This window comes from Acanthochromis polyacanthus, chromosome 11, assembly GCF_021347895.1.
Source record: "Acanthochromis polyacanthus isolate Apoly-LR-REF ecotype Palm Island chromosome 11, KAUST_Apoly_ChrSc, whole genome shotgun sequence".
In the NCBI taxonomy this organism is placed as follows: Eukaryota; Metazoa; Chordata; class Actinopteri; family Pomacentridae; genus Acanthochromis; species Acanthochromis polyacanthus.
The window spans coordinates 18,836,490-18,862,830 of NC_067123.1; the positions used below are offsets into that span (position 1 = coordinate 18,836,490).

The 26,341-nt window shown below is 40.2% G+C and overlaps 1 protein-coding gene across 1 annotated transcript; it reads right to left on the reverse strand.

Annotated features, from left to right (window-relative positions):
- Positions 1-7,294: 7,294 nt before the first annotated feature.
- Positions 7,295-25,946, reverse strand: sdhaf3 (succinate dehydrogenase complex assembly factor 3). Its single transcript, XM_022217023.2, has 2 exons — positions 25,595-25,946; positions 7,295-7,727 (listed from the first exon to the last, which is right to left on the reverse strand). Exons 1-2 carry the CDS (start codon positions 25,769-25,771, stop codon positions 7,533-7,535), a joined length of 372 nt encoding a protein of 123 aa, XP_022072715.2. The 5' UTR covers positions 25,772-25,946; the 3' UTR covers positions 7,295-7,532.
- Between the last annotated feature and the right edge of the window lie 395 nt (positions 25,947-26,341).

Here is a 26,341-nt window from a genome sequence, read left to right on the forward strand (position 1 = left end):
ATGGCTTTAACCTCAAGCACAGAGTGTGATTTACATTCCCATGTGTCTCTTGGCTTGTGTAAACATATGGTTTTAAACAGGGCTGGGACTTTAACAAGTCAATTTTGATTAATTAATTACAGAAAAAGCAATGCATAAAAAACTGTGCATTTAATCGCGTCTTCCTCAGTTTCCCAATTTGTGGCACATCGGTAGCGCTGATGCACCCTCTAGCCAGGTAGGTGGCGGTAATGAGCCTAAAGTCTATTTTTCGGCTGCAAAGAAGATGCGCAGGACGCACTGAGTGATGTCAGTGTAGAAGAAAGTTTGGTGAACAGTAATCGAAGACAAGACCACATCGAGCTTGTTGGGCGGAAATTTTTCAACTCCCCGATGGCAGCTTGGACAAAAACGTGGTTTTATGCAAATTGTGCAAAGAGTTTTCTTATCACTGCATCATTTCAAACCAACGGAATCACCTCAATGCCCTAATGGGGCATTAACTCCGAAAGAGGGATTGGTAAAGACGGAGCTGGAAGGTTGACGCTCAGATAACTTTAGATGGACGCAAATGTTGCAGTCTCTGCTGAATGTGTTCAATGCAACTGTTCGCTGACATTGGCCTTGTCAATGTCCTTGTGAGTCCTGTGGTAAAAATAAAAATCTCAGTCAAACTCACCACCATTTTTGTGGCGAGAAAGTATAAATTCCTAAAAGCCCAGCCTTGAACGTGAGGAGTCACAATGTGCCAGTAAACTAATTTTCTATTCATGTTAGAATTTAGATTTCAATTACATGGACAGCCAATCCAAATCATGCCTTTGGTGAAATCTGCCTGTATGCTTTTGGAATGAGGACCAGCCAGCCATTTCGATAATTAACACTCCAGCTCCCAAGATGACCAGCCATTTAATTTCTAGAAAAGTCCTGAGAGGAAAGGTTTAATTTTGGCAAGCACTTTGATAAGTTCTAGTTGTGAGATTAAGTTTTGATATATGCTAACAACCATCATTCTCATTAATGGATTGCCATGAAAGCCAGCAGAGGCATTCTTTATCAGCTAAGGATGCCTACTGAAGCACCATTTATAACTTTTCAACTCTCTGAGGATATCAATAGAGATCCAGCTGGAGATGTTCTGCAAACTTCTATGAATTTCAGTAACTTTCAACAGCATTAAGTGGGACTGTCTCCAAAATCTGAAATAAGAATTCCTAGCTGGGCTGCAAATTGATTATTAGCACTCCTTTGCAAAATTCACCAGTATTCCCCAACGTCCCCGGAGAAAGTTTTTCTGCCTTTTTCTCTCATTTTCTGAAAGGGGCTTTATGACATCCCAGGGATTCATCTTTCTGTTTAGTTGATTTGAAAGTAATAAACTCAGGTTCACAATTGCTCTTCTGCTTTGAAGTGCCACTTATTCCACAGTCAGCACAGACTTGTGCATATTGAGTCATCAGACAATTTAGCCTTCACTTTATATAATTCCAACCTCAGCCGTGGTTCCATCCATTTCTACCTCTCAGTTCCACCACGGTTTACCCCTGGAGTCAACAACTACACTTCCAAATTGATTCCACTTGATTATCTTGTTAACACTTTGTGGATCCTTTCTCCCAGCACATTCAGCTTATATTAGGCTGTACATGAAGCTTTTGTGGTGTATTGATAATTTTACCTGTTGTGCTGGGTAAACTCCCAAGCTGTCCTGTTTCATGGTGAAGGAGTTTTAACGGTAATTGATCAGCGCCTTTTACTTGTCCCTGTGGAAGTCTACTTTCTTTTCTTAGCTGTCAGACTGGTGGTATCCTTTGTCTATGTGTGTATCGACCTGTTTCTGTGTGCAGTCTTATTTATGAGCATTGCTGTGTGTTTTGTCTCATGTGGAAGGTGCGCAATCACAGAGCTGTCACCTCTTCAGGACAGGTGAGACTACATAGCCCTCACAGACCAAACACATCAACGTCTGCTTACAGGTGCTGGGGGAGTGTTACTGCATATAAAAAAGACTCTTCATGCTGGTCGGCGAGTCCATGCATGTCCACCAGGTGGCGTTTTGACCGAGAGTGCATGTCGAACTGTGAATGTGATGAAAGTTGGACACTGAACATACATGTAAAATTTCAGGCAGATTGGAGCATGTACAGGCTAGTCATAGAGCTTCTCCTATCCATCCACCAGGTGGCGCTGCAACCAAGAGTGTATTTTGGCCTATGGATGTGATCAGGATTGGTCTCTGATCACACATGTAAAGTTTCAAGCAGATTGGAGCATGTACAGGCTAGTTTTAGAGCATTTCCTTCCATCCAGCAGGTGGCGCTATGACTATGGCTTTAAATCGGCATGTGAATGTCATCAGGGCAGCACATTGATCATACATGTAAAGTTTGTGGATCTTTTGTTGAATCCATTCTCATATCTAATCCTCCAACGCAAGTGACAGCCTCTTCAGCAGCTCCATCTCTTGAATTTCCCTCAGGATTAATAAAGTGTCTGTCTGTCTGTCTGTCTGTCTATATACTACCAGTCAACTGTTTGGTCACACCTTTTCATTTAATAGTTTTGCTTTATTTTATAACTATTTACATTGTAGATTCTCACTGAAGGTATAACAACTACGAATTAACCCGTATGGAATTACGTAGTAAACAAAGAAGTGTGACATAAGTTCAAATACGTTTTATATTTTAGATGCTTTAAAATAGCCACCCTTTGCTTTGATTACTGCTTTGCACACTCTTGGCATTCTCTCATTGAGCTTCACGAGGTAGTCACCTGAAATGGCTTCCACTTCACAGATGTGCCTTGTCAAGGTTAATTTGTGGAATTTCTTGCCGTCTTAATGGGGTTGGGACTATCAGTTGTGCTCTGAGAAGTCAGGTTGGTACACAACTGACAGCCCTATTTGACAAGTGCTAGAATCCATATTATAGCAACAATCAATCAGCTAAGTAAAGTGAAACGACAGTCTATAATTATTTTAAGAACTGAAGGTCAGTCAGTCTGTAAAATCGCAAAAACTTTGAATGTATCCCAAAGTGCAGTTGCAAAAACCATCAAGCGCTACAACGAAACTGGCTCACATGAGGACCACCCCAGGAAAGGAAGACCAAGAGTCACCTCTACTGCTGAGGATAAGTTCATCTGAGTCACCAACCTCAGAAATGACAAGTTAACAGCACATCAGATTAGAGCCTATATAAATACCACACAGAGTTCTCATACCAGACACATCTCTACATCAACTGTTCAGAGGAGACTGCGCCAATGAAGCCTTAATGGTCAAAAACCTGCTAAGTAACCACGACTAAGGAAAAGCAACAAACAGAAAAGGTTTGCTTGGGCCTAGAAACATAATGATTGGATATTAGACCATTGGAAATCTGTGCTTTGGTCTGATGAGTACAAAGTTGAGATCTTTGCTTCCACCAGATGCAGAAAAGGTGAACAGACGGTCTCTACATGCATGGTTCCCACTGTGAAGCATGGAGGAGGAGGCGTGATGGTATGGGGGTGCTTTGCTGGTGACACTGTTGAAGATTTATACAAAATTGACAGGCATACTGAACCAGCATGGCTACCACAGCATCCTGCAGCGACATGCCATCCCATCCAGTTTGCATTTCACTGGATCATTATAAATTTTTCAACAGGGCAATGACCCTAAACACACCTCCAGGCTGTTTAAGGGCTATTTGATCAAGAAGCAGAGAGATGGAGTGCTGCATCAGATGACCTGGCCTCCACAGTCACCTGACCTAAACCCAATGGAGATGGTTTGGGATGAAATGGACTGCAGAGTGAAGGCAAAAGAGCCAACAAGTGCTCAGCATCTCTGGGAATTTCTTCACGGCTGTTGGAAAACCATTTCAGGTTCTACCTCATAAAGCTGACTGAGTGAATGCCAAGAGTGTAAAAAGCAGTAATCAAAGCAAAGGGTAGCTATTTTGAAGAATCTAAAATATAACACACGTTTTGATTTATTTCAAACTTTTTTGTTTACAACATAATTCCATGTGTGTTCATTCATAGTTTTCATGCCTTCAGTGAAAATGTACAACGTAGTCATGAAAACAAAGAAAAAAACATTAAATGAGAAGGTGTGTCCAAACTTGTGACTATTAATGTATGGGGCTTATCACATTCCATCCTCCAATGTCACCCTGTCAAGACCGATTGCCACCCTTTTGCCACCCCATGTAAAATGTTCTAGATTTGACACTGTAGTAGCTCAAGCAGATGTGGCAATTAAGCCATATTTTGACATTATGACATTTTCAAAAAAAATGACAAGGATGAACTAGATCAACTGGGTACACCAACACTTTACTAAACTTTAATAGTTTCGTGAAGAATACCATTAAAGTACCAGGCCTATAAACAGTATCTGTAAAAGTGGTAGTATGTGAAAATCTTAATACCCATCCTTATTGAAAAATAAGTCTGCAGCCCAATAAAATGTGTAAAATATCTGAATTCTGTCTGAAGCCACCATATATATGTAGATGTCTGACCTAGAATTCTTCAAACCTTTGCTCTTTCACTTACACGTGGAGGAGTGTTAGTAAAAAATATCTTGAAGTTTTGTCTGAGTAGTTTTTAATCATTCATTATTGTCATTCTGATGAAGGTCAAGACTGCTCCTTTTTCCTCATTTGATCCTCGCCTCTCTTACATTGCAACTGATGGCATACCATATGGAGCTGCTAATTATTGAGTGCCATGGGAAAGTGATGGAAGTCGTGATAAACAATTACTGAAAGCACCACCTTGCTTATTATCCCTCAATTAATTACAGCCTCGGCTTTTGACAGCTGATATTAATCGCTGATTCCATTAAGAGATTACAGTCAGTGTGTAACGAGATTGTTGAAAGTTAATTTACATATCATACCATGAAATATATGGAAGGATACCACAAATACTAATTAAAAGTTGCAGCATTTGAGTCTCTGCACTAAAGCTGATATGGGGTGCAGGACGATGGTAAGACCTCCTTCTTATGGATAAGAACACTATTTATACAACAGAATCTGATGTAGGACTCCTCACAGAAGATGCATCCAAAGACTAACAAATTAGGTTTATGTATGACATCCTTCTGTGTTGACACTGAGACTGGCAGTCGGTCAACAGCATCTTGCTGCTTGTTGGGAGATATTAGATACCCGCTGCTCTTACAGCCTTTTCAGGTAAAGATTAACAGAATAAAGTTCTTCTATCTGCAGTTTTCTGACATTCCATTGTGGGTTCCTGTCATGCAAATGTTCCATTTCATTTGAACGTGATGTGACTTGCACAGGAAAAGCCACACCACTTGTATGATACTAAGAACTAGATTCAAAACAATTCAGTACAAATATGCTAAGACATAAAATTATGGAATACCACATAGAATTATAAACAAAAAAGTGTAAATAATGTAAAATTCTTTATGTTTTTGTTTCCTCAAAGAAGCCATGGCTTAATGGCGCTTTGCACACTACTGGCAATATCCATCCATTCATCCATTATCAATACACTGCTTAGTACTCATTAGGGTCATGGGGGGGCTGAAAGTCTATCCCAGCTTACTTGGGATGAAGGTGTCCTGGCCATCAAGGAAAGAGGCTGGCATGCCTTTTGTACTGTGCATGGAGTGCACTATGACCTGGGATGTTCTACAAAAACAGATCCTGGAGAAAATGTGCCATCTTTTGAGGGCAGATGTTTACATTCTGGTTGCACCTTTCAATCTTTGGATAGTTGGCATAGTTGGTATCACCCACCTCCTTCCCCAAGATGAGCAACCACTGTGCCACCCAACCGTGGAAAGAGCATAGAAGTCCTCTGGACAAAGGGGACCACCACATGTGAAGACTGTGGTTGAGTGGGACAAAGAAATCAAGGACTATCTATCTGGCATCCAGGCGACCCTGGACAGGTCACCAGTCTATCGCATGGCTGCATAGAGAGACAAATAAACACACTCACACCTACGGACAATTTAGAATCACCAGTTAACCTCAGCATGTTTTTGGACTGTGGGAGGAAGTTGGAGTACCTGGAGAAAACCCACGCATGCACAGGGAGAACATGCAAACTCCATAGAGAAAGATGGAGTCCGGGATGCGAACCAGGGATCTTCTAGCTGCAAGGTAACAGTGCTAACCACTGAACGACTGTGCAGGCCCTGACAATACCCATTTCATCCAATGGTTTCCTGTTAACAGGCGAGTCTTCTCAAACGTCAAGTGGTGGAATTTATTGCATTCTCAGTGTGTTTGAGACCAACAGTTGTGTTGTGCCAAGGGAGTGTTGGTACAGTATACAGTAAACGGTTCTGCTTAACTAATGTAGTAAAGCATATTATTACAAGAATGCTTAACTAAGATAAGCTACAGTTTATCTTTATGTTAAGACAGTCCAGAAAATTTCCCACATTCACTACAGAGGGAGACTAAGAAGAAGAGGATAAAACACTGTGCCCTCATTGTTAACATAAAAATACTAATTCTGACCATTTTAGTCTACTACTATTTATAAATAATGTGGTGTTGCTGAAGTTCTCTGTTAACTTGACGTCTGTCAGTTCAGACTTGTGTCATGTCAAATGTTTGCATGTCTGACATAATAACGCATTGTATCTTTGTAATTTTAACTAAAAAGGGTTTCAGGTTCTGACGTAGATGAAATCAGAGAGCAACACTGTCATCAGGCAGATGGGAAACAAAATGTCAGTTTGAATTTCAGACTGCAACAGAGAAAATCTTCTCGTTGGCTATGACTTTAAGAGGGCAAAAAAAACACTAAAAGCCAAAAAAAAAACCAAAACAAAACAGTAGCAGACATAATGTACGCTCTAGATATGATAAAGCGCAACAAAAGCAATGTTTACAGAACAGATATTTAGATGTCGGTCGGAGGAGGAAGTTCAAAGCAGCATTCTATCTGGAACAGATGCAGGACAAAGGCACTTGGTAGCCTCCGGTACAGCTGCACCGTGCATAACTGACTTGTTTCCAGAGAAATTACCATTATGTCTGAACTCAGTGGGAGGCATTCAGCGCATCAACAACCATGAGTTGGCTTTTATAACAGCTCTAAAACCCCAATCTGTCCTCCTCAACACACACAGCTCAGGACTTTTGTGTCCATATTTCCACATGGATAATGAGGGCTTCATCTCAAACAATGGCAGCATCACCACTGAGGCTGAAGAAGGCTGTGCTGATGTGAGTCCTCAGTGCATCTGCCGAGGAGACACATCTCTGTGCCTTTCCGTCATGACCATGAGGGGAAATTATTTTCAAGTGAAAGAAGTTGACAAAGGAAATTAGTGCCACCTTAATGCACCTGTGGAGGAGCAAGAGGAACCTCTTTTATTGTCACAGTAAAAGAGAAAAGAACAAGCGCACAGAATTACACAGCACTTTGACATAATCAAATATTCTTAAAAGCCTCGACTTGGCCTTTGAGCTGCACTCTGCATCTGAAGCACTAAGAGGTAATATACAAGTGGTCTGACTTTATCAGAAAACCGTCTGCTTCTCAATGTCCAATGTCCTGCTGTTTCATTTGCCGTCCTCCTGGATGTCAAACTGTCTGCTGGGTTTGGTGGATTCCAGCATGAGTTCGTACAGCTGGCCTATCTGCTCGTCCTGGAAGTCGCGGAGTTTCCCCTCCGGCAAGTTGGTCCCGAACTTCACATCACTGAGGCGCTCCCCCGCTGACTCCAGTACCTGAGTCTGCAGGGTGTCCTTGTAGTTCTGCAAAGGGGGTGGAGGAAACAGGCACAGATTACTGTAAACAGACAGGATTAGCAGCAGCATTTAGCACCTGCCCGTCCACCCATCTCCACTTTCAGAGTCATTAAACACATCATGCAGTCAGCGTGCATCATATGGTGCAAGATGCATATGGAGAAAACAGAATTCAAGTGGCATTTTCATATGCAGTCAAACCAACACTAGACAAATTGTTCTAAAGAATGTGTGTATAAAAGCCTGAGCTCCACTGTTGTTAAAAAAAAAACACATAAAAATGACAATAACGAGCTACTGAGTGCCACATTCACCACCCTGCTGCCATAAATACTCACTAGAACACCAATGACATATTAATCAGCTGCTGAAAATGGTCCCCAACAAAAGCAGCATTTCCTCTTGTCACTACATTATTCGTGGATACAAAACACACTTAAATTGTAGGAAAACATACACAACCTGATCATTTCTGATGCTGAATGATGGCATGTTTTTACTTCACTTTTTCTTTTGAATTCAGCTTGATCAGAAACTGATGGTGACTGCAGTGACCATGACCATTCCCACAGTGAGTAACAGCATTTCTTAAACTCTCACTTAGTCCATTAAAATTTGTCCTTGACTGCAAATAAAAGAATGTATTCATGTTTACTGTACAGTAAAATCAAGGTGATGGGCTTCGATTTACAACACTGATGTCACTCAGGGCCAATCTGTGCACATACTGTAGATCTCTTCTTGCTGCAGAATAAACTGTCAAGTTGACCTCAGCCCATGTGTGATGAGTCAAAGCTGCCACTGCTGTACATGAATCATCCCGAGAGCTGCTCCGTGGCCACCTCCATGTGTTCCACTTCTTAAACACTGTCCATCATGTGAACAATGACAGTGCCTGGTGTTTGCCCATTCACAAAGCGTCTTGGGTTTTTGGAACATTCTCACTGTGAAAAATAACGAGCCATTTATCTGAGAGGCTCCTTCCTGCACATAATGTAATTATGTTGAATATTTGCCAAGGGGGAAATATCCTTCCTGAGGAAGGAGGGTCAGAGCTGAAAGGAATACTCCAGTACTTTTTTACTTTTCAAGAATTCATAAGAATAGTCCATGTGACAAATACAGTAATGTTCTTTCCTTATTTGGAAAGAAAAATAATTGCTTTTTTCAATGAAGATAACATTAAATGAATCTGAAATACAGTCTAGACATTGTGGTAAATGACTATTCTAGCTGGAAACGGCTGATTTTTAATGGAATATCTCCATAGGGGTACAGAGGAACATTTCCAACAACCATCACTCCTGTGTTCTAATGCTACATTGTGTTAGCTCATGGTGTTGAAAGGCTAACTGATTAGAAAACCCTTGTACAATTATACAGCGCCCTCCATAATTATTGACACCCCTAGTTAAAATGTGTTCTTTAGCTTCTAATAAATTCATTTCTTTTTCTAAATAATATAAGACCACAATGAAAAAAAGAGGAAAATACAACCTTTAATTCAAGTGCATTTATTCAGTGGGGGAAAAAAATCACACATTAAGAACTAATTCTTTTTACATCAAATTATGTGTGCCACAATTATTAGCACCCCTGATGTTAATACTTTGTACAACCCCCTTTTGCCAACAAAACAGCACCTAATCTTCTCCTATAATACATTTTCCTACAATTTTCAGTGTGAGAGTGTGCTTCTGCAATAAAAGTTGAATTTATTTCAAGGCTTTCAACACATCTTAACCAGGGGTGCCAGTAATTATGGAGGACGCTGTAAGCTGGCACACAAATAAAGTGTGAACTTTTCCTGGAAAACATGAAATTGCGTGGGTGACACCAAATTTTTGAATGGTAGTATAAGTCTGCAGTCATTTTTACTGGCTGAGGATTCATGGAGCCTTGTCAAAGCTTTGGGTGTCACCATCACAGAAAATCTAATGGACGCTAAAGGAAAGACGTGAAAGATGTCGGATTGTTAGAGGCCACTACTGTTATTATATTTTGCTAATGAAATGACCTGCCTCCTCCAAAATTCAACTACATAAATAACAAACTTGAAAAGCACAAATGACAGTGTGCGCTAATAGGAAGTGACAGTTGAAAATGTGTATGTGTGGGAAGAAAGCTAGCAGCTTGTACCTGAAGTCATTAAAGAACAAGCCGAAAAGGGTGATTAAGTTACTGTCATCTGCCATTATAGGTCAAGAAAAGCTTCAGTTTTCATTTAAACATTATTACTATTAACTATAAAATAAAGGTCCAGTTCAACATTGGTGACACACCAATGGACAAATGAAGTGATCACTGTTTAAATTTAAAGTCTTATTCAGTGAGCTGCAGCATCTGTGGAATCACACACTGCAACTCATAAAGAGTAAAGATCTCCACTTCATTAGGTAGATTTATCGGTCTGACAAAAAATTAAAAATTCCATATGTTTGGATATGTTAAAATTCATATCTCCTGCTGCTAAGATGGACCTACCCTGGCTGCTCTCCATTTTGTGCCATAACAACCAAGCAGGTATGAAACTAGCTTTACTACTCCATGTAGTTTTTGTTTCATTTTCCTATACAGTAATTCACTGGGGTGCTGCCAACCTGCAAGTTGCTCTTTAATTACGGTTTAATTATCCAGAGCACTAAAATATGCTAATAGGTATATACATTTCCTTTTGAATTTATTAGCTTGACATTTTCAACACTCTCTTTAAATATTTTAGCTTCCTGATTATTTCCTTGCCTACCCTAAAAAGGTTTCTGTACAGAGCAGTTTATATTATGAACCATTTAAAGGTGGTTTGCTGCAATCACAGACGTCTTTTCCTCGTCTTTTTTGCCGTATTCCTCTTTGCTCCTTCTGTTTTTGCCTCCATCTCTTTAAGAAAAGCCTGTTTGGACTACTGGAGCTGATTTATTTGGAGCAGAGAACTCCCATGGGTGCTTCTGAAATAAATGGATTATACACTGAACACTCGAGCCTTGTAATTTTATTTCGAGTTTCGCCCTTCATCTGCTTCCAGTCGTCTGTACTTTCCTGAGGAAGCTGAAATGGAGCGTAAATTCACCTCCTCTATAAAGAATGGACACATGGAGATAGTCAGGAGGTTGAGTTTGTATTGTTCAAGCGCTACACAACAGAATATGGTGTTAAATACAACTGAAGCCACCAGTCAGTGAAAATACTACTCTGGCCCTCCACTTCAGTCAGTGGTGGGTTGAGTTACAACCTGGCCTTATCCCAAATGTGAAGAACAAATAAAATCAGAAAGTCACTCCCTATTGGCTCTCCAGTGTCTAGCATTCATCACTATGCAATAGGATGAACAATGAAGGAATTATGTGTTTTAAAAGCACTTAAAATGCTCTGTGTGTATGTGTAGGCCTCTACTCTATGGAATTCTTTCTCATCTTGGACACCAACCTCACCAAGGACCAAGTGGACACTGAATTTCTGCACTTTCACCTAAAGTACGGGACAAAGTCTCTGTGAAATGGTTACTGATTTACTCAGCCATGGCTGCAGGATGCTGATGCAATGAGAAGGAATATGGCGGCCCCCTCCAACCCAGGACAAAATCCTCTGTGGAGAGACTTTGCATGCCAGTCCATCAACACCAAAACTAGTCATGTTCCAAACAATTAAGTTCCTTCTTGATTAAAGAGAAATGAATACATGGACTAGTCCATTAGTCTTAAAGTAAGGAAAGAGACAAAATAAAAAATAATTGTGTATTTTTCTTGCTTAAAGCAAAACTGCTCGGTACACGAGGTGCTATCTGTCCAACCCTGCTAGTTTCACCTGTGTATTAGACATAACTATAAACGAATGTTGTACATCAATAAATATTAAGAATTAGCTTATCCGATTAGTATTTTAGGTGCCAACTGGTGAGGACAGCAAAATCTATTAAATCAAATCTAATTCAACTTCTTGCCACAAGATATAGTTGGCTTCATGAACAAGAGGAACAAGATTTCCCAAGGAACGTTTAACTGACCACCTCATGAAGCTCATCGAGAGAAGGCCAAGAATGTGCAAAGCTGTAATCAAAGCAAAGGGTGGCTCCTTTGAAGAATATAAAATATAACACAGGTTTTGACTTATTTCACACTTTTTTGTTTACTACATAAATCCACATGTTCATTCACAATTTTGATGCCTGCAGTGAGAGTCTGAAAAGTTAGATGAAATATCTTTATCTAACTCGAATGATACATTAAAGCAAATTCCTGTCAGTGATTGGTACATTCAGCCTTCTTGTTTTTAAGCTTGTTCAGTTCTTTCCACCTTGTTTCCACACATGCAAAGCAAAGGAATATGGCCTGTTAAACCTGCAACAATCTCCTCATGTATCTGCTATGAAAGAGAATAAGTGTATTTCCTAAATGTTCACCCATTTCTTGACCATCCTCTTTAGTGCACAGAAATAAGAATTTTGATGCAGCATTACCATGACTTCTTGTAACTCCAGCACCACCACTGAATGGCATCACAGTGTATCACCAGAGCTGTTATTGTTGTCATTCCATTTCACTTGCCAGTATATCAGTTGAGCAGCCCCCACATTAAAAAAACAGAACTAATTGCAGGGTGTGTGCAGGTGCACTGGGGCGACAAAATCAACAAATTCTAGCTCGCAATCAGCGCTCAATGTGAGGCTTTGATCCTGATCAAGTGGACAAATTGAAATTTTCTAGCTAATAATAGACAACACGATGTTCTGGGTCCAGCTTGCCTGCTTCAAAAGCCCCAGATGATCTCGAGGCAGCATCCAAACCACATGACAGACAGCCTTTAAGCGACCTCTGTTGTAACTAAGCCAGCCAATCCACCTAAACTGAAGTCGATCTCTGATACACAAACAGTGACTGGCTGCTGTCATTTGGTTAATAATCTACTATTCATGAGATGACACAGCTGCAGTTTTATCCTTTTCTGGTAATTCTGTTAGTAGCCTGCTATTATGTACATGTCTGCTACAAAATGAACCTTTTTCAACTCCCTAGCATCCCTCTAACCATTTCTATTTATCACTGTTCTGGTGTCAAAATGTCAAAACGCTGAAAAGATTTGCATCTCCAGTGTTTTCATCTAAACATAAAGTTACTGCTAATGCAAGGTATGCAACAATGTGAGTTTTTCTGGATAAAAATTCTATTAGGCAATATTGCATTTTTTCCTTTTTACTTGAAGGTCATACTGTTGTGTTTCTGTTAAAGCGTACACACTCAGACACAATGATATTAAAGTGTGTCTGGAACAGATTTAGTTTGCGGCACAATTTCCTTTCTTACTGGAGAGTTTGGATGAAAACAGCTCCACAGATAGAAGACAGGGCTGAGGCTGCAGTTAAGGATAAATTATCTTTTGTACCATCCATGAATCAGGTCATTTAAAAGCAAAACCTGAGCATTAAAATTATGAAAGTAGAAAGGAAAAATGGCACAACAGTTAAAATGCATCCAAATAGTCATCCAAAGAGGCTAGGACTGAAAAAACTGCCGCTGTCAAGACACAAGTAGCTTCTCAAAGCAAAAGTTCAACTCTGAAAGCCAGAAGGTCTCACAAACATGCACTCTTGGAAAATGTAAACCTTCCATGGCTGTGGTAACATCAGGAGAAAAGAAAAGTGGTGTCACGACTTCCAAAAATTGATGGACGATCTAAAAGTCTGAAGTTCATCCAGATTCAAAACTGCACCATTTTAAAAAACTTTTCTGAATGCCTCATCTGACCACCCATCCTCGTCCACTGAACACTGGAGTGGTGAGCACTTTATCCGCAACAACCACAAGCATGTGACTGTGATTATTGATTATTCTGCTGATTGATACGGGCTTAGCAGGTGTTACAGAAACATAACACAGCAGAATAATGAAATATATTAGTACACTGTGACATTTTTTCGTGAAAAAAAGTGACGAAAATGTGATGTTAATAACTACAGGGGGGCCCAGTGGCATGGCTCAACAGTGAGTTCTTCACATGCATTTGCAACTAAATACAGATGTGTACAAAAGAGCATGTCTGCCAATACAGCTTTTTTTCTTTTTAAAACGGAGAAGTCAATAACACAACAACCATGTCAATGACACATCACTGCACTGAACTCGTAACCCTTTACCATGTAAAGTCTTATCCAGCAAACTGATGAAGGAAACTCATTATAACCAGCTGGGAGAAATAAACATGCAGGCAGCAGCCAACATTTAGCAAAAGTGCAGCAACACTAATCTAATGCTAATGTAACACAGGTGCTTTCACTCAGATATCTTTCAAGTTGCTGTCAAATAGAATGAGTCAGTTCCAGGGTTGAAGACGGTACTCGATCTAAAGCAGGGGTGTCAAACTCAGTTCCTGGAGGGCCACTATCCTGCATGTTTTAGATGTTTCCCTCTTCCAGCACACCTGATTCAAATGATCAGCTTATCATCAAGCTCAGCAGAAGCCTGATAACGAGCCTGATCATTTCAATCAGCTGTGTTGGAAGAGGGAAACATCTAAAACATGCAGGATAGTGGCCCTTCAGGAACGGATCTTGACACCCCTGACCTAAAGCTTCCTCGAGACGTTCACCAAAGAAATGTAAATGTATGAATGTTATCCAATAATTTAGCCTCTCTTCTCAAGCTAGAACCTTGACAGGGAATGTTTTGTGAACTAATCGGTGAATAATCTTCTGAAAGACGTTGCTGTTCTGTGGTGGAGACAACAGCAGTTATGATACTGCTAACAGGTGAGGAAGCTGAGTGTGATTCAGAGTTTGGAAATTACACTCAACAAAAATATAAACTCAACACTTTTGTTTTAGCTACCACTTTTTATGAGATGAACTCAAAGATCTAAAACTTTTTCCACATACACATTATCACCATTTCTCTCAAATATTGTTCACAAATCTGTCTAAATCTGTGATAGTGAGCACTTCTCCTTTGCTGAGATAATCCATCCCACCTCACAGGTGTGCCATATCAAGATGCTGATTAGACACTCGTCTTCAATGGCTGTGCGAAGTTGTTGGCTATCTTTCAGAGTGTCCTTTTATTGTGGGCAGTCTAAGGCACACCTGTGCACTAATCATGGTGTCTAATCAGCATCTTGATATGGCACACCTGTGAGGTGGGATGGATTATCTCAGCAAAGGAGAAGTTCTCACTATCACAGATTTAGACAGATTTGTGAACAATATTTGAGAGAAATGGTGATATTGTGTATGTGGAAAAAGTTTTAGATCTTTGAGTTCATCTCATAAAAAATAGGAGCAAAAACAAAAGTGCTGCATTTATATTTTTGTTGAGTGTATAATGTCAGCAGGATTTACTGAGGAGGAATGTCTGTTGTATGACTGTAGTGCACAGTCAGGGGCATGAATAAGTAATCTTTTCAGCGTGCGGTTCTAAGGATCAATGAGACAGACACACTAGACTAACATATTCAACTATTCACCTGATCTGTCCCTACAGGTTAGTGAAAATAATGCATTTTGGTCATTGTATGAATAAGGTGGGCTGCACTCCTCCTCGTGTCCCCAACAGGTTATTACCAATATTTTTATTCTGTCTTTTTGGTTCTAAGATTCCAATCGGTCTATCAGTCCATTACATTTTTCAGTGCAGGATTCAAAAAAAATTCTTGGCCTGTGACCACTGTCCATTACAACAAAAAGCTATTAAAGCTTTTACTATCAGAGTATCTGTTCACAATGGACCAGCAGTTCAGCTCAAGAGAATAAAGGTGGCTTTTACACCAATGACAACTTTGGTTTTCTGTTGTTTTGGTTTGGTTAGATGACACAGCAATTAGACAGAGAGATTGCTCTCATTTATCTGTTAATTTCCAGCCCAGTCCACACATGGATGCCTCCCAGTGGTTCTGGTCAAACTAAGCTCCTTTTGAAATACAGACACAGCAGTGTGTAAATACGACAAAAAGCCATTCGTCCCCCTGGTTAGGACCCATTCAAATGGACTCTGGGTTTACAAATGATGCTTACTGATATAGTGAAGCATAATGAAAGTAACCTCCCCAATGACAAAGAGACCTCTCAGGATTCCAGATGCAATCACCATCTACTTCATTAGAGGAATTACCTGCAGATGGGTTATTTAACATCTCGCAGCAGTGCACAACTGTGCTGGAAAACATTGGCCCTTCACCATAGTGACACAAGAAAACCCTGGCTTACTCCCACTGTTGGGGTTATATTGGGAACTCAGGGATGAGTTGTAAATATTCTGCATCCACAATCATAAGCCAAGTACGTATTACACGGTATATGCACAGTATCTCCAAACCATATAAACAGTAACATTTATTAGATTTAATATTTTTTTAGGTGATTTGTATTTGTATAATAAGGGAGGGTGTGGACTAAAGTGATTAATACCCGATATCAAGCTGTGCATAATAGGCAGCTTCACTACTTCAGTTAAAAGGGCCAAACAAAGAGAGAAATTTAACTGACACTGGAATGATAAAAACCCAACTATTAAAGTGTGACCCCAGAAAATCAAATGTTTAGTTTTAAATAGTCAATAGGGCCACAAACAACAAAAGGACAAGAAAAGAGACTAATTAACTGCAAAAGGCTGACAAATGCACTCATAGACATAGCCCAGGATAAGACGACTAAAACATGGGCACCACTGAATATAAGTTGAAGCATGGGTCAAGAAATGAACTGAGAGAGACTCTTGATGCAGCAGATGGATGGACCTATGGCTGGATCACTAACTGAACGGGTCAGGATAGGAGCCACTTCAAATCAGTAGCCTGTAACGTTGGGGAGAAGTACTGGTATGAGCTGCAATGATTTCAGATGAACTAATTAGACATTTTCAGGCTGAAGATAAACTAAAAATCAACTCCCAAACCCACATTCCTCCTGGTTCACGAAGAAGTCTGCCACATTCAAGAAGATCCTTATGCAGGATTCTGCTCCATTAAATGCATCCGGCTGCTCCATGTTTCGGCTCATCAGAAAAGTCCTCAAAAATGACCCAATCATGACACAGTCCCCCCTCCTCGTCTAACTTAAATCCTTTTGAGAACCTGTGGAAGTTTTTCAAAGGTAAGACTTACAATGAGAAAAGACACACCTTACTGAGGGGACTGTGTTTGCTGCTTCAGTAAAAGTTGAACAGATCAAAAAACTGACGCGCCGCATGAATCTTAGGCTCATGGCAGGTACTGACAAGAATTTGACTGTACAAAGAATATTTTTGTGCAATAAAATGTTTGTATCATTATCTGTTGCATTTATGCTAAGCATTAAGAATAAACAAGTGAGCTTTTTCATTCTTCCTGCGAGGTTTTATAACATTTCAGGCTGACTGCAAGCATAGTATTTACTCTAGAATATGAATCTTAATGAACAGAAGCTGCCTAATAATTGTGGACTGTGCTAATTCTTATCAGCACATGAATGCAGGTCGGTCTTAAGTGGCTAGCAGCTGGCTTATATTATTGATTACTAGAAATTTAACAAAGGTGTAGGTTTGGCTTTGACTCCTAGAAAATAATAATCTGATAAAATATCATACCTCGTATAATTATGATAAATGTGGTACTGGGATGATATTAATTAAACATTTCACATAACTTACACATATTGATGGATAATATAATTTCATCACACTGATATTTTAAAAGCATCTTAAAGTAATATCAGCTGGAAATGGTGAGCGTTTTTACAGTTAAAGTTTAATTCTTCTTTTTTCAGGTGGAAAATGAAATACAAAGTGACAAAATACAGTAAGACATTGAGTTGGAGACGTTAAAAATACATTTTAGTAATTTTCTAGCAGTTTTCTACATTTCTACCAAAAATGCCATGTATACTGTTATTCTACCTTAACAGAAAACGCACATTCCCATTTTTTCAGCTATTGCAGGAGCTGCAATGTAAAGCACTAACCTGCTCATCAGGAGAAATCTGGGGTTCAGTGTCTTACCCAGGAACATCTCATCATGTGGAGAGGAGGAGCCAAGAGTTTGGATTGTAAAAACCCTACTACTAACGCTACATTCTCCACCTCTCAGTGGATGGACAGATGTACAGACAGTTCAAGAGAGGCGAAACGTTGTGCAAAAAAGTATACAAAGCTCTTGTTAAGTTGTTGTTGAAAAAGATCAATTGGAAAAAGATGATCTGATCTCTTATTATCTAAGCTCTGGTCTGTGAAGGCTGGCTTACTCGGATTTAAAGGACCATACCAGTGTTTTAGCATGTTTCAATCTATTTACTGCAAGTCAAGGTTTCCTTTTAAAATAGCACAATCCTCTAAATCATGATGTTGTGTTGACATCTTTTGATCAGTCTGGATTGAGGCCACAAGTTTGAAAAGTTAAAAGAAGGATCTGTTGGCCTGCAGAAAGAAGTGAGCTTACCAGACCTGTCTATCTCACTGCTCCACTAGCTGTTACTATCCTCTAATTATATAAGTTTTGTATGAAGTAAATTCTAATTTCTGTTGTTTACGTTTTACAACAGTTTGTTCACAAGATGCCAAAGACACAGTCTTCACAGGACATCAACGCATTTGTCAAATAAATGCTGCTTCATGGTGTGAACACAGTTTGGGAGAACAGATGTTTCTACGGGAATCATTTTCTAAATGTTGGTTGTTAATGAGGTCAGAAAAACAACAAAGAAATGTAATTGAGGAAGGCTTATTCACAAACAGTGACGATAAGAAAGTAAACTGGGTGTCAACAAAACACAAGGGTTGATCATAATGCTTCATAAAGCTCAAGTCTACAAGTTCACTCTTTCCCTGGTTGGCAAGAACACTGAAATAATTCTTCTTTGTGCCAAAATTCCAGCACATGATGGTCTAAAGAAATGTTGAAAGGGTTTTCTAGACTGCCAGAGAGAGAGCACTGAATTAGGGATAGGGTTTGACAACATTTATCAAATTTAAATGCAGTTCTGAATCTTTTCAAGCACCGTATGGAATCTCCTTAAATTTATATTTCAACCCTGCAAGAAACTAAAGACTAAAATGACCCCATTTTGAAGATTGGCTGGTGAAAACAAAAAGCCATATTGCAGCCAGGATTTTAGTGGGAATGTCTTGTGTACTGACAAAAACATGCAAATGACGGGAATTTTGCTGCCCTCTAACAAGCATAGTTCCTTACATCTGTAGAATATGATTCACGGGCATCTCTGCAGCACCACACTGCTTCATGTGTAAGGGTACCCTGTGACACACTTTACCTTTATCAAAAAATTGCAGCCCCTATGATTTAGATATTGCACTTGGTCATAGGGTGACTAATAATTTCAGCAGCTACTCAGCTCTAGATGGTGATGTCTGTGACATGCTGCCACCTGTATGTTCCCTACTGGGCACTGTAATGAGAAAGAGTGAAAAGAGATAAAATGTTGCATCAAAAATGGAACTGGCTATTGGCACCCAGCCCTTCTCTGAGTGATGTGGTTCTTGTGTACGCAATCAAACAGTTAAACAGCTTCGTTGCACATCCAGGGGTATCTCAGGTTTATAATTTCGAGTCAAAATTTCTAAATAAGACATGAACTGATTGTGAATATACTCTGGATAGAAGAGGACATAACACTATCTACAGGTAAAAGCCAGAAAATTAGAATATTTTCATAAACTTGATTTATTTCCGTAATTGCGAACAAAAGGTATAACTTTTACATTATATGTAATCATTGCACGCAGACTGATGCACTTCAAATGTTTATTTATTTAATTTTGATGATCATAGGTGGCAACAAATGAAAATCCGACATTCCGTGGGTCAGAAAATTAGAATATTGTGAAATGGGTCAAGTTTGAAGACACCTGGTGCCACCCACTAACCAGCTGATTAACTCAAAACACCTGCAAAGGGCTTTAAATGGTCTCTCAGTCCAGTTCTGAAGCTTACACAAACATGGGGAAGACTTCAGATTTGACAGCTGTCCAAAAGGCAACCATTGACACATTGCACAAGGAGGGCAAGACTCAAAAGGTTATTGCTGAAAAGGTTGGCTGTTCTCAAAGCTCTGTGTCCAAACACATTAATGGAGAGGCAAAGGGTAGGAAAAACTGTGGTAGGAAAAAGTGTACAAGCGACAGGGATCACCGCGCCCTGGTGAAGATTGTGAAAAAAAACCCATTCAAAAATGTGGGGGAGATTCACAAGGACTGGACTGCTGCAGGAGTCAGTGCTTCAAAATCCACCACCAAGAGACGCATGAAAGACATGGGTTTCAACTGCCGCATACCTCGTGTCAAGCCTCTTTTGAACAAGAAACAGCGCGCAAAGCGTCTCACCTGGGCTAAGGAAAAAAAGAGCTGGACTGCAGCTGAGTGGTCCAAAGTTATGTTTTCTGATGAAAGCAAATTTTGCATTGCCTTTGGAAATCGAGGTCCCAGAGTCTGGAGGAGGACAGGAGAGGTACAGGATCCATGTTGCCTGAAGTCTAGTGTGAAGTTTCCACCATCAGTGATGGTTTGGGGTGCCATGTCATCTGCTGGTGTCGGTCCACTCTGTTTCCTGAGATCCAAGGTCAACGCAGCCGTCTACCAGCAAGTTTTAGAGCACTTCATGCTTCCTGCTGCTGACCTGCTTTATGGAGGTGGGGATTTTATGTTCCAACAGGACTTGGCGCCTGCACACAGTGCCAAATCTACCAGTGCCTGGTTTAAGGACCATGATATTTCTGTACTCAATTGGCCAGCCAACTCGCCCGACCTTAGCCCCATCGAAAATCTGTGGGGTATTGTTAAGAGGAAGATGCAGAATGCCAGACCCAAAAATGCAGAAGAGCTGAAGGCCACTATCAAAGCAACCTGGGCTCTCATAACACCTGAGCAGTGCCAGAAACTGATCGACTCCATGCCACGCCGCATTAATGCAGTCATTGAGGCAAAAGGAGCTCCAACCAAGTATTGAGTACTGTACATGCTCATATTTTTCACGTTCATACTTTTCAGTTGGCCAACATTTCTACAAATCCTGTTTTTGTATTGGCCTCAGGTAATATTCTAATTTTCTGACCCACGGAATGTCGGATTTTCATTTGTTGCCACCTATGATCATCAAAATTAAATAAATAAACATTTGAAGTGCATCAGTCTGCGTGCAATGATTACATATAATGTAAAAGTTATACCTTTTGTTCGCAATTACGGAAATAAATCAAGTTTATGAAAATATTCTAATTTTCTGGCTTTTACCTGTACATCTTTCTTAGTTCTTATCATGTATTATTATTCTAGTATATATAATTGTTATTTGAATACTGAATATTAAGTATTATATTAATTATCATTAGTAAATGGCACCAGTGAGTCAAAGATGAGCCCATACTGTACATCAGAATCAGCTCAGTCTGTTGTCCATTTCAATGGGAGCTCTGCTGACAGACTAGTGGAGACATGAGTCTGTCCAGACATCACTTACTACTGCATACAATCACTGGCAACTTTATTAGGTACACCTGTTCCATTGCCTGTTAACACAAATAGCCAATCAGCCAATCACATGGCTGCAACTCAATGCATTTAGGCATGTAGACGTGGTCAAGACAACTTACTGAAGTTTAAACTGAGCATCAGAATGGGGAAGGAAGAGGATTTAAGTGACTTTGAATGTAGCATGGTGGTTGGTACCAGACGGGCTGGTCTGAGTATTTCGGAAACTGCTGATCTACTGGGATTTTCATGCATAACCATCTCTAGGGTTTACAGAGAATGGTCCGAAAAAGAGAAAACATCCAGTGAGCGGCAGTTGCGTGGACCAAAATGGTCCTTGTTGATGTGAGAGGTCAGAGAAGAATGGGCAGATGGATTGGAGATGATAGAAAGGCAACAGTAACTCAAAGAACCACTTGCTCCAACCAAAAAAAAGCAGAATATCATCTCTGAACACACAACACACCCAACCAGTCTACCGGTCTACAGCAGCAGAAGACCACACCGGGTGCCACTCGTGTCAGCTAAAGACAGGAAACTGAGGCTACAATTCACACAGACTCACCAAAATTGGACAATAGATGTTCTGATGAGTGAACATTTGTGTGACAGTCAGATGTAGGGTCAGAATTTGACGTAAATAACGCAAAAGCATGGAACCATCTTGCCTTGTAACAATGGTTCAGGCTGCTGGTGATGTAATGGTGTGGGGGATATTTTCTTGGCACACTTTGGGCGCCATTGTACCAACTGAGCATTGCTTAAATAGCCTACCTGAGTATTGTTGCTAACTATGTCCATCCCTTCATGACCACAGTGTATTCATCTTCTAATGGCTACTTCCAGCAGGATAATGCATCATGTCACAAAGCTCAAATCATCTAACAGTGGTTTCTTGAACATGACAATGAGTTCACTGTCCTCCAACGGCCTCCACCGTCACCAGATCTCAATCCAGAGATTGGCATCATGGATGTGCAGCCAACAAATCTGCAGCAACTGTGTGATGCTATCATGTCAATACCTTGTTCCAACACCTTGTTGAAAGTACGCCATGAAGAATTAAGGCAGTTCTGAACGGAAACGGGGGTTCAACCTTTTACTAGCAGGTGTGCCTAATAAAGTGGCCAGTGAGTCTATATGGACAGGTGGGTTTTGGGAAGTAACTGGTTTGCAGTTAGATTCCAGAGCTCTGGTTCATCTTGGCCTCTGGGTGAAAATCAAGAGTTTCCCACAAGCCTCTCCCTGATTGTGAACGCCCCTTCCTAGTCACCACTTGTTTTCTCACCTAAGCATCCACCTTTGTTCCAACAACAAGATGGTCAGTTGCTACAATACTTACACAGCTGGTGGGAAGTAGAACCCATTTCTAATTGTTGAGAACATTTACATTCACCTCTATCAGTCCCGTTATGTTACAGTTTACTGATGCTGCTCTGCCATCATGTGGTGATGGACTGACATAACACGAGCCATGCCAGAACCCTGAAAAGTGACTGACAACAGGAAAAAGTAAAATATGTTGGGTGCAGATAGCGAGTCCAGACCCTTGTTTTGAAATAAAGACTACCTCCACTAACATTAAAAATAAATGCATGTTCTGAAAAGTTTATTTCACAGCTTACTTAGTGGAACACATGGGCGGTTACCAGGGTCACAGCTACCAATGAGGACAGAGAGGTCATAACCTCAGCATTTTGGAGGTTTTATTAACTATAATTTAAATTCTACCAGTAAAAGCAATGTGGACATTTTATAAGCTGAACAAACGGAGGGGTTGCGTTGTAGCTTAGCTGTGGTTTAAAGTTTAAGACGGGTCTAAATCTAGGGCTGGGGGTATAGATAAAATTGCATTTCTTGATAAAATGTCTCATTGTAGTTGATAGATACTGTTCCAGGAGACGACCTCATGAAGCTGATGGAGAGAATAACAAAAGTGTACAAAGCTGCCATCAAAGCAAAGAGGGCTACTTTAAAGATTCTAAAATATAAAACATATTCTGGTTTAACACCTTTTTTGTTTACTATTCCAAATGTGTTCTTTCATAGTTTTGATGCCTTCTGTATTAATCTACAATAGGTAAAATAATTACAATAAATAAAACCATTGAGTGAGAAGATGTGTCCAAACTTTTGCCTGCTACTGCATCACAATCAATTTATCATTCAGACCTTATTAAATCTATGTTGTCTGAAATAAATTGTCTTGTTAAACTGTGTTGAAGCAGTTTTATTGGCAGCACCATGTTTTCAGAGCAGCAAATTCATCTTTGTTTATCCGAAGAACATCTTTTACTCGTCAAGAGAGAGATTAAAGATCAGGGATGTTTAGTATGGGTCAATGGGCTCAGCTTTCTGAGGCTGGGCTCTCTGGCTGCTACTTCTTCTGATCCTCCCACACTGTTTTGGCAGTGCACTAGTTGTTATCTGTCAGCTACAGCATCCTACCAGGGTTAGAGGCCTTTCAGACAGAACACGACAACAACACTGCTGCTCTGTAAAACCAAGCGGCAACTTCCAGGGCTGGAAAATGAGAGTGCCAAAAACTTCAGTTCCTCAAATGTCCACTTGAGGCTGCCTGAAAAAATGAGTCAACCCCCATTAGACCCCATATTATCATGTCCAACTTCACCACAGAAATAAACATGTTGACTGTCTGGTACAAAAAACATTTTTGGTCTCTATAGCTAATTTTCCTGCTCATGACAACTGTACAAGGGGCGACCTTTAATACGGCTCAAGCATTTAGGTTGCATTAAGGCTCATTCTTTAATTAGCCCGGAGATAGGAGGAGTCATGCAATGCTAAAGTGGCCTGAATCACCACACTGAGCCTCAAAATCATTGTTAAGGAAACCTGTGGCTGACATGGAGGAGGATTCTTCCATCTTTTTACACAGTCAGTGTCTGCAGTTTGTACCCGTTTTGAGCAAAGTGAAGCCCTACACACGTGAACATCCAAATGGCAAATAGATACAAGGCCTCTAAAAAGGCATGGAAAACCTGAATTATATGACATGTTTGCATTGTATGAATGCGTGTGAATGTTGGTGGTGGTCGGAGGGGCCGTAGGCGCGGATTGGCAGCCACGCTTCCGTCCGCCCCAGAGTGAGAATGTGTGAGCGTATGGTTGAATGGAAGCAATTGTTGTATAAGCGCTTTGAGTACTCTGATGAGTAGTAAAGCGCTATATAAGAACAAGTCCATTCATCCATTCATTTAGAACAAGACAGTAGGAGAGCTCTATCTTGGGAACAGGCTTCAATCCAAGTAGGCATGTCAGGCGTGTTTTAACACTGAGGTCGCGTGTTGCAGGTAAAGCTTAGGTTTGTTTTGTGTTCCTCCTAAACGGCTACATAACTACTGAAGTTTCCTAATAAAGTAATGAGGTTGAGATGAGCAACTTTCATGCAGAATATTTTACCAACATAGTGTTGTAGATGTTTTGTCCACCAAATCTCAAACACTTGCACTGAACTCTGTGTGTTCTAACAGCCACATTAGCCTCGAGAGCTCATGAATCATATACGATGTGTCAACTCACACTACATGTGTTGATGGGCCTTCCCACAGCCACAATCTGTCACTTCTCTGCTAACACTACTGGTCAATCAACCAGCCGCCATGTGGAGCTCACGCTGGCTGAACACCAAGCCTCATCCTCTGTGCACTCACAATTCAAATACAGTTCATCCAAACACCATGACTGTGTCCTCAGTGTTGACAAAAAGGCAGAGCTATTTTGTGCATGTTTGGAGCGGCTGGCTTTAATTGTTCTCTTGAGTTAATGAGGGCAGCTGTAGGTCAGGTGGTAGAGCAGCAAAGTAAAGTTGGCTAAACCTCTGAATGAAAGTAAATGTAAGAGTGAATGAGAATAAAGGACAGTTTGGAATCTGGCTAATAAGTGCAGAAAAATGTGTTCTGTTGTGGAAAGTAAGACACTTGTGAGTATTTTTTTTTAAATAATTGACTAATAATAATAATAATAATAATATAATTGCATTACTTTAAAATATAAGCAGGGCAATAAATTGAATTTCTTTGGGATGTGACTGAAACTGGACTTTGCATAACACTGATAGACATTTTTCACCACTTTCTTTCTCTGACATTTAAGGGATCAAAAAGTATATTGATTAATCAAAAAAAAATGACAGATTAACTGACAATGAAAGCAATGGTTCGGTGTATCCCTAATGACCAATAACAAGCACTTTACTCATTGACCTCAGCCTACTATTTCTAGAAATAATATGAGTTTCAGAGACTGATCAGCTAAGCAGTACTGACTAATAAAGATCTACATTCTATTGGAGTAGGGTTTTTACAGTTATTTAAAACTTAGTATTGAACCTGTGAGGTGTCTTCACTGCAAGCAAATGTGCTTTAAACTGAGAGTTTTCTTAACTGGGTTTGGTTGTATGGTAAACTGGTTTACCTGCCACTCTCTCATGAAGCCCTTAGTCTCCTCCGGTGTTGCACCTTTATGTCTCCTGAACTCGTCTTTCACATACTGGTCACCCAGGGCTCGCAGGTCTATGGGCAGGAACCGGTGCAGCACCAGGATCCTCTTGTACAGGGAGCGGACAGCGGACACATGAGCAGCGGCCGCCATGAGGTCAGGGAGGTGGAGAACACTTTCTATACGTGAACAGTAAAAACTGCTGTCCTGTAGCCCCCTACAATGACGGACATACTGGGATTACGGCTTCAGAAACAACCCAACATTCACAAGGAGAGTTACTCAACGCATGTCCTTGTTTACACCGGAAGCGCTTTCCTCTTCTGGTTTAAATTGCAGCTGACATGCGCACTGTCGACCCCTGCTGGCCTGGTGCAGTAGTTCAGGAGGAAAGAAAATTATTTTCACTGTAAAATGATTTCATATTTTTCTTTTAATTATTTTATTAATATGCTTTTATAAGGTACCTTACCTACCTAACAGAACCATCTGCATGCAAAGAGAGAACTTGCTTTTGAGCTGTAAACTAAATGATATGATAAAACACATAATGCTGGTGTTATCATTACATTGGCACTATATTTACATAAAAAAACAGTATCAAACAAACAGAATGTAGTTTTCAAACAGTGCATGAAAACCTGGTGTGAGTGGGGTTTAGTTACACTTTAATGTCATTTTCTCTGCAGTGCTGCTTATGTAGGCAGACTAACAGTACATTCA

Bases quoted from the DNA above. Each gene is read 5' to 3' on its own strand.
- sdhaf3 (XM_022217023.2), bottom strand. From the start codon at position 25,771: ATGGCGGCCGCTGCTCATGTGTCCGCTGTCCGCTCCCTGTACAAGAGG. The intron at 7,728-25,594 runs GTAAACCAGTTT...CCCCCTTTGCAG, and splicing joins GCTTCATGAGAGAGTGGCAG to AACTACAAGGACACCCTGCA.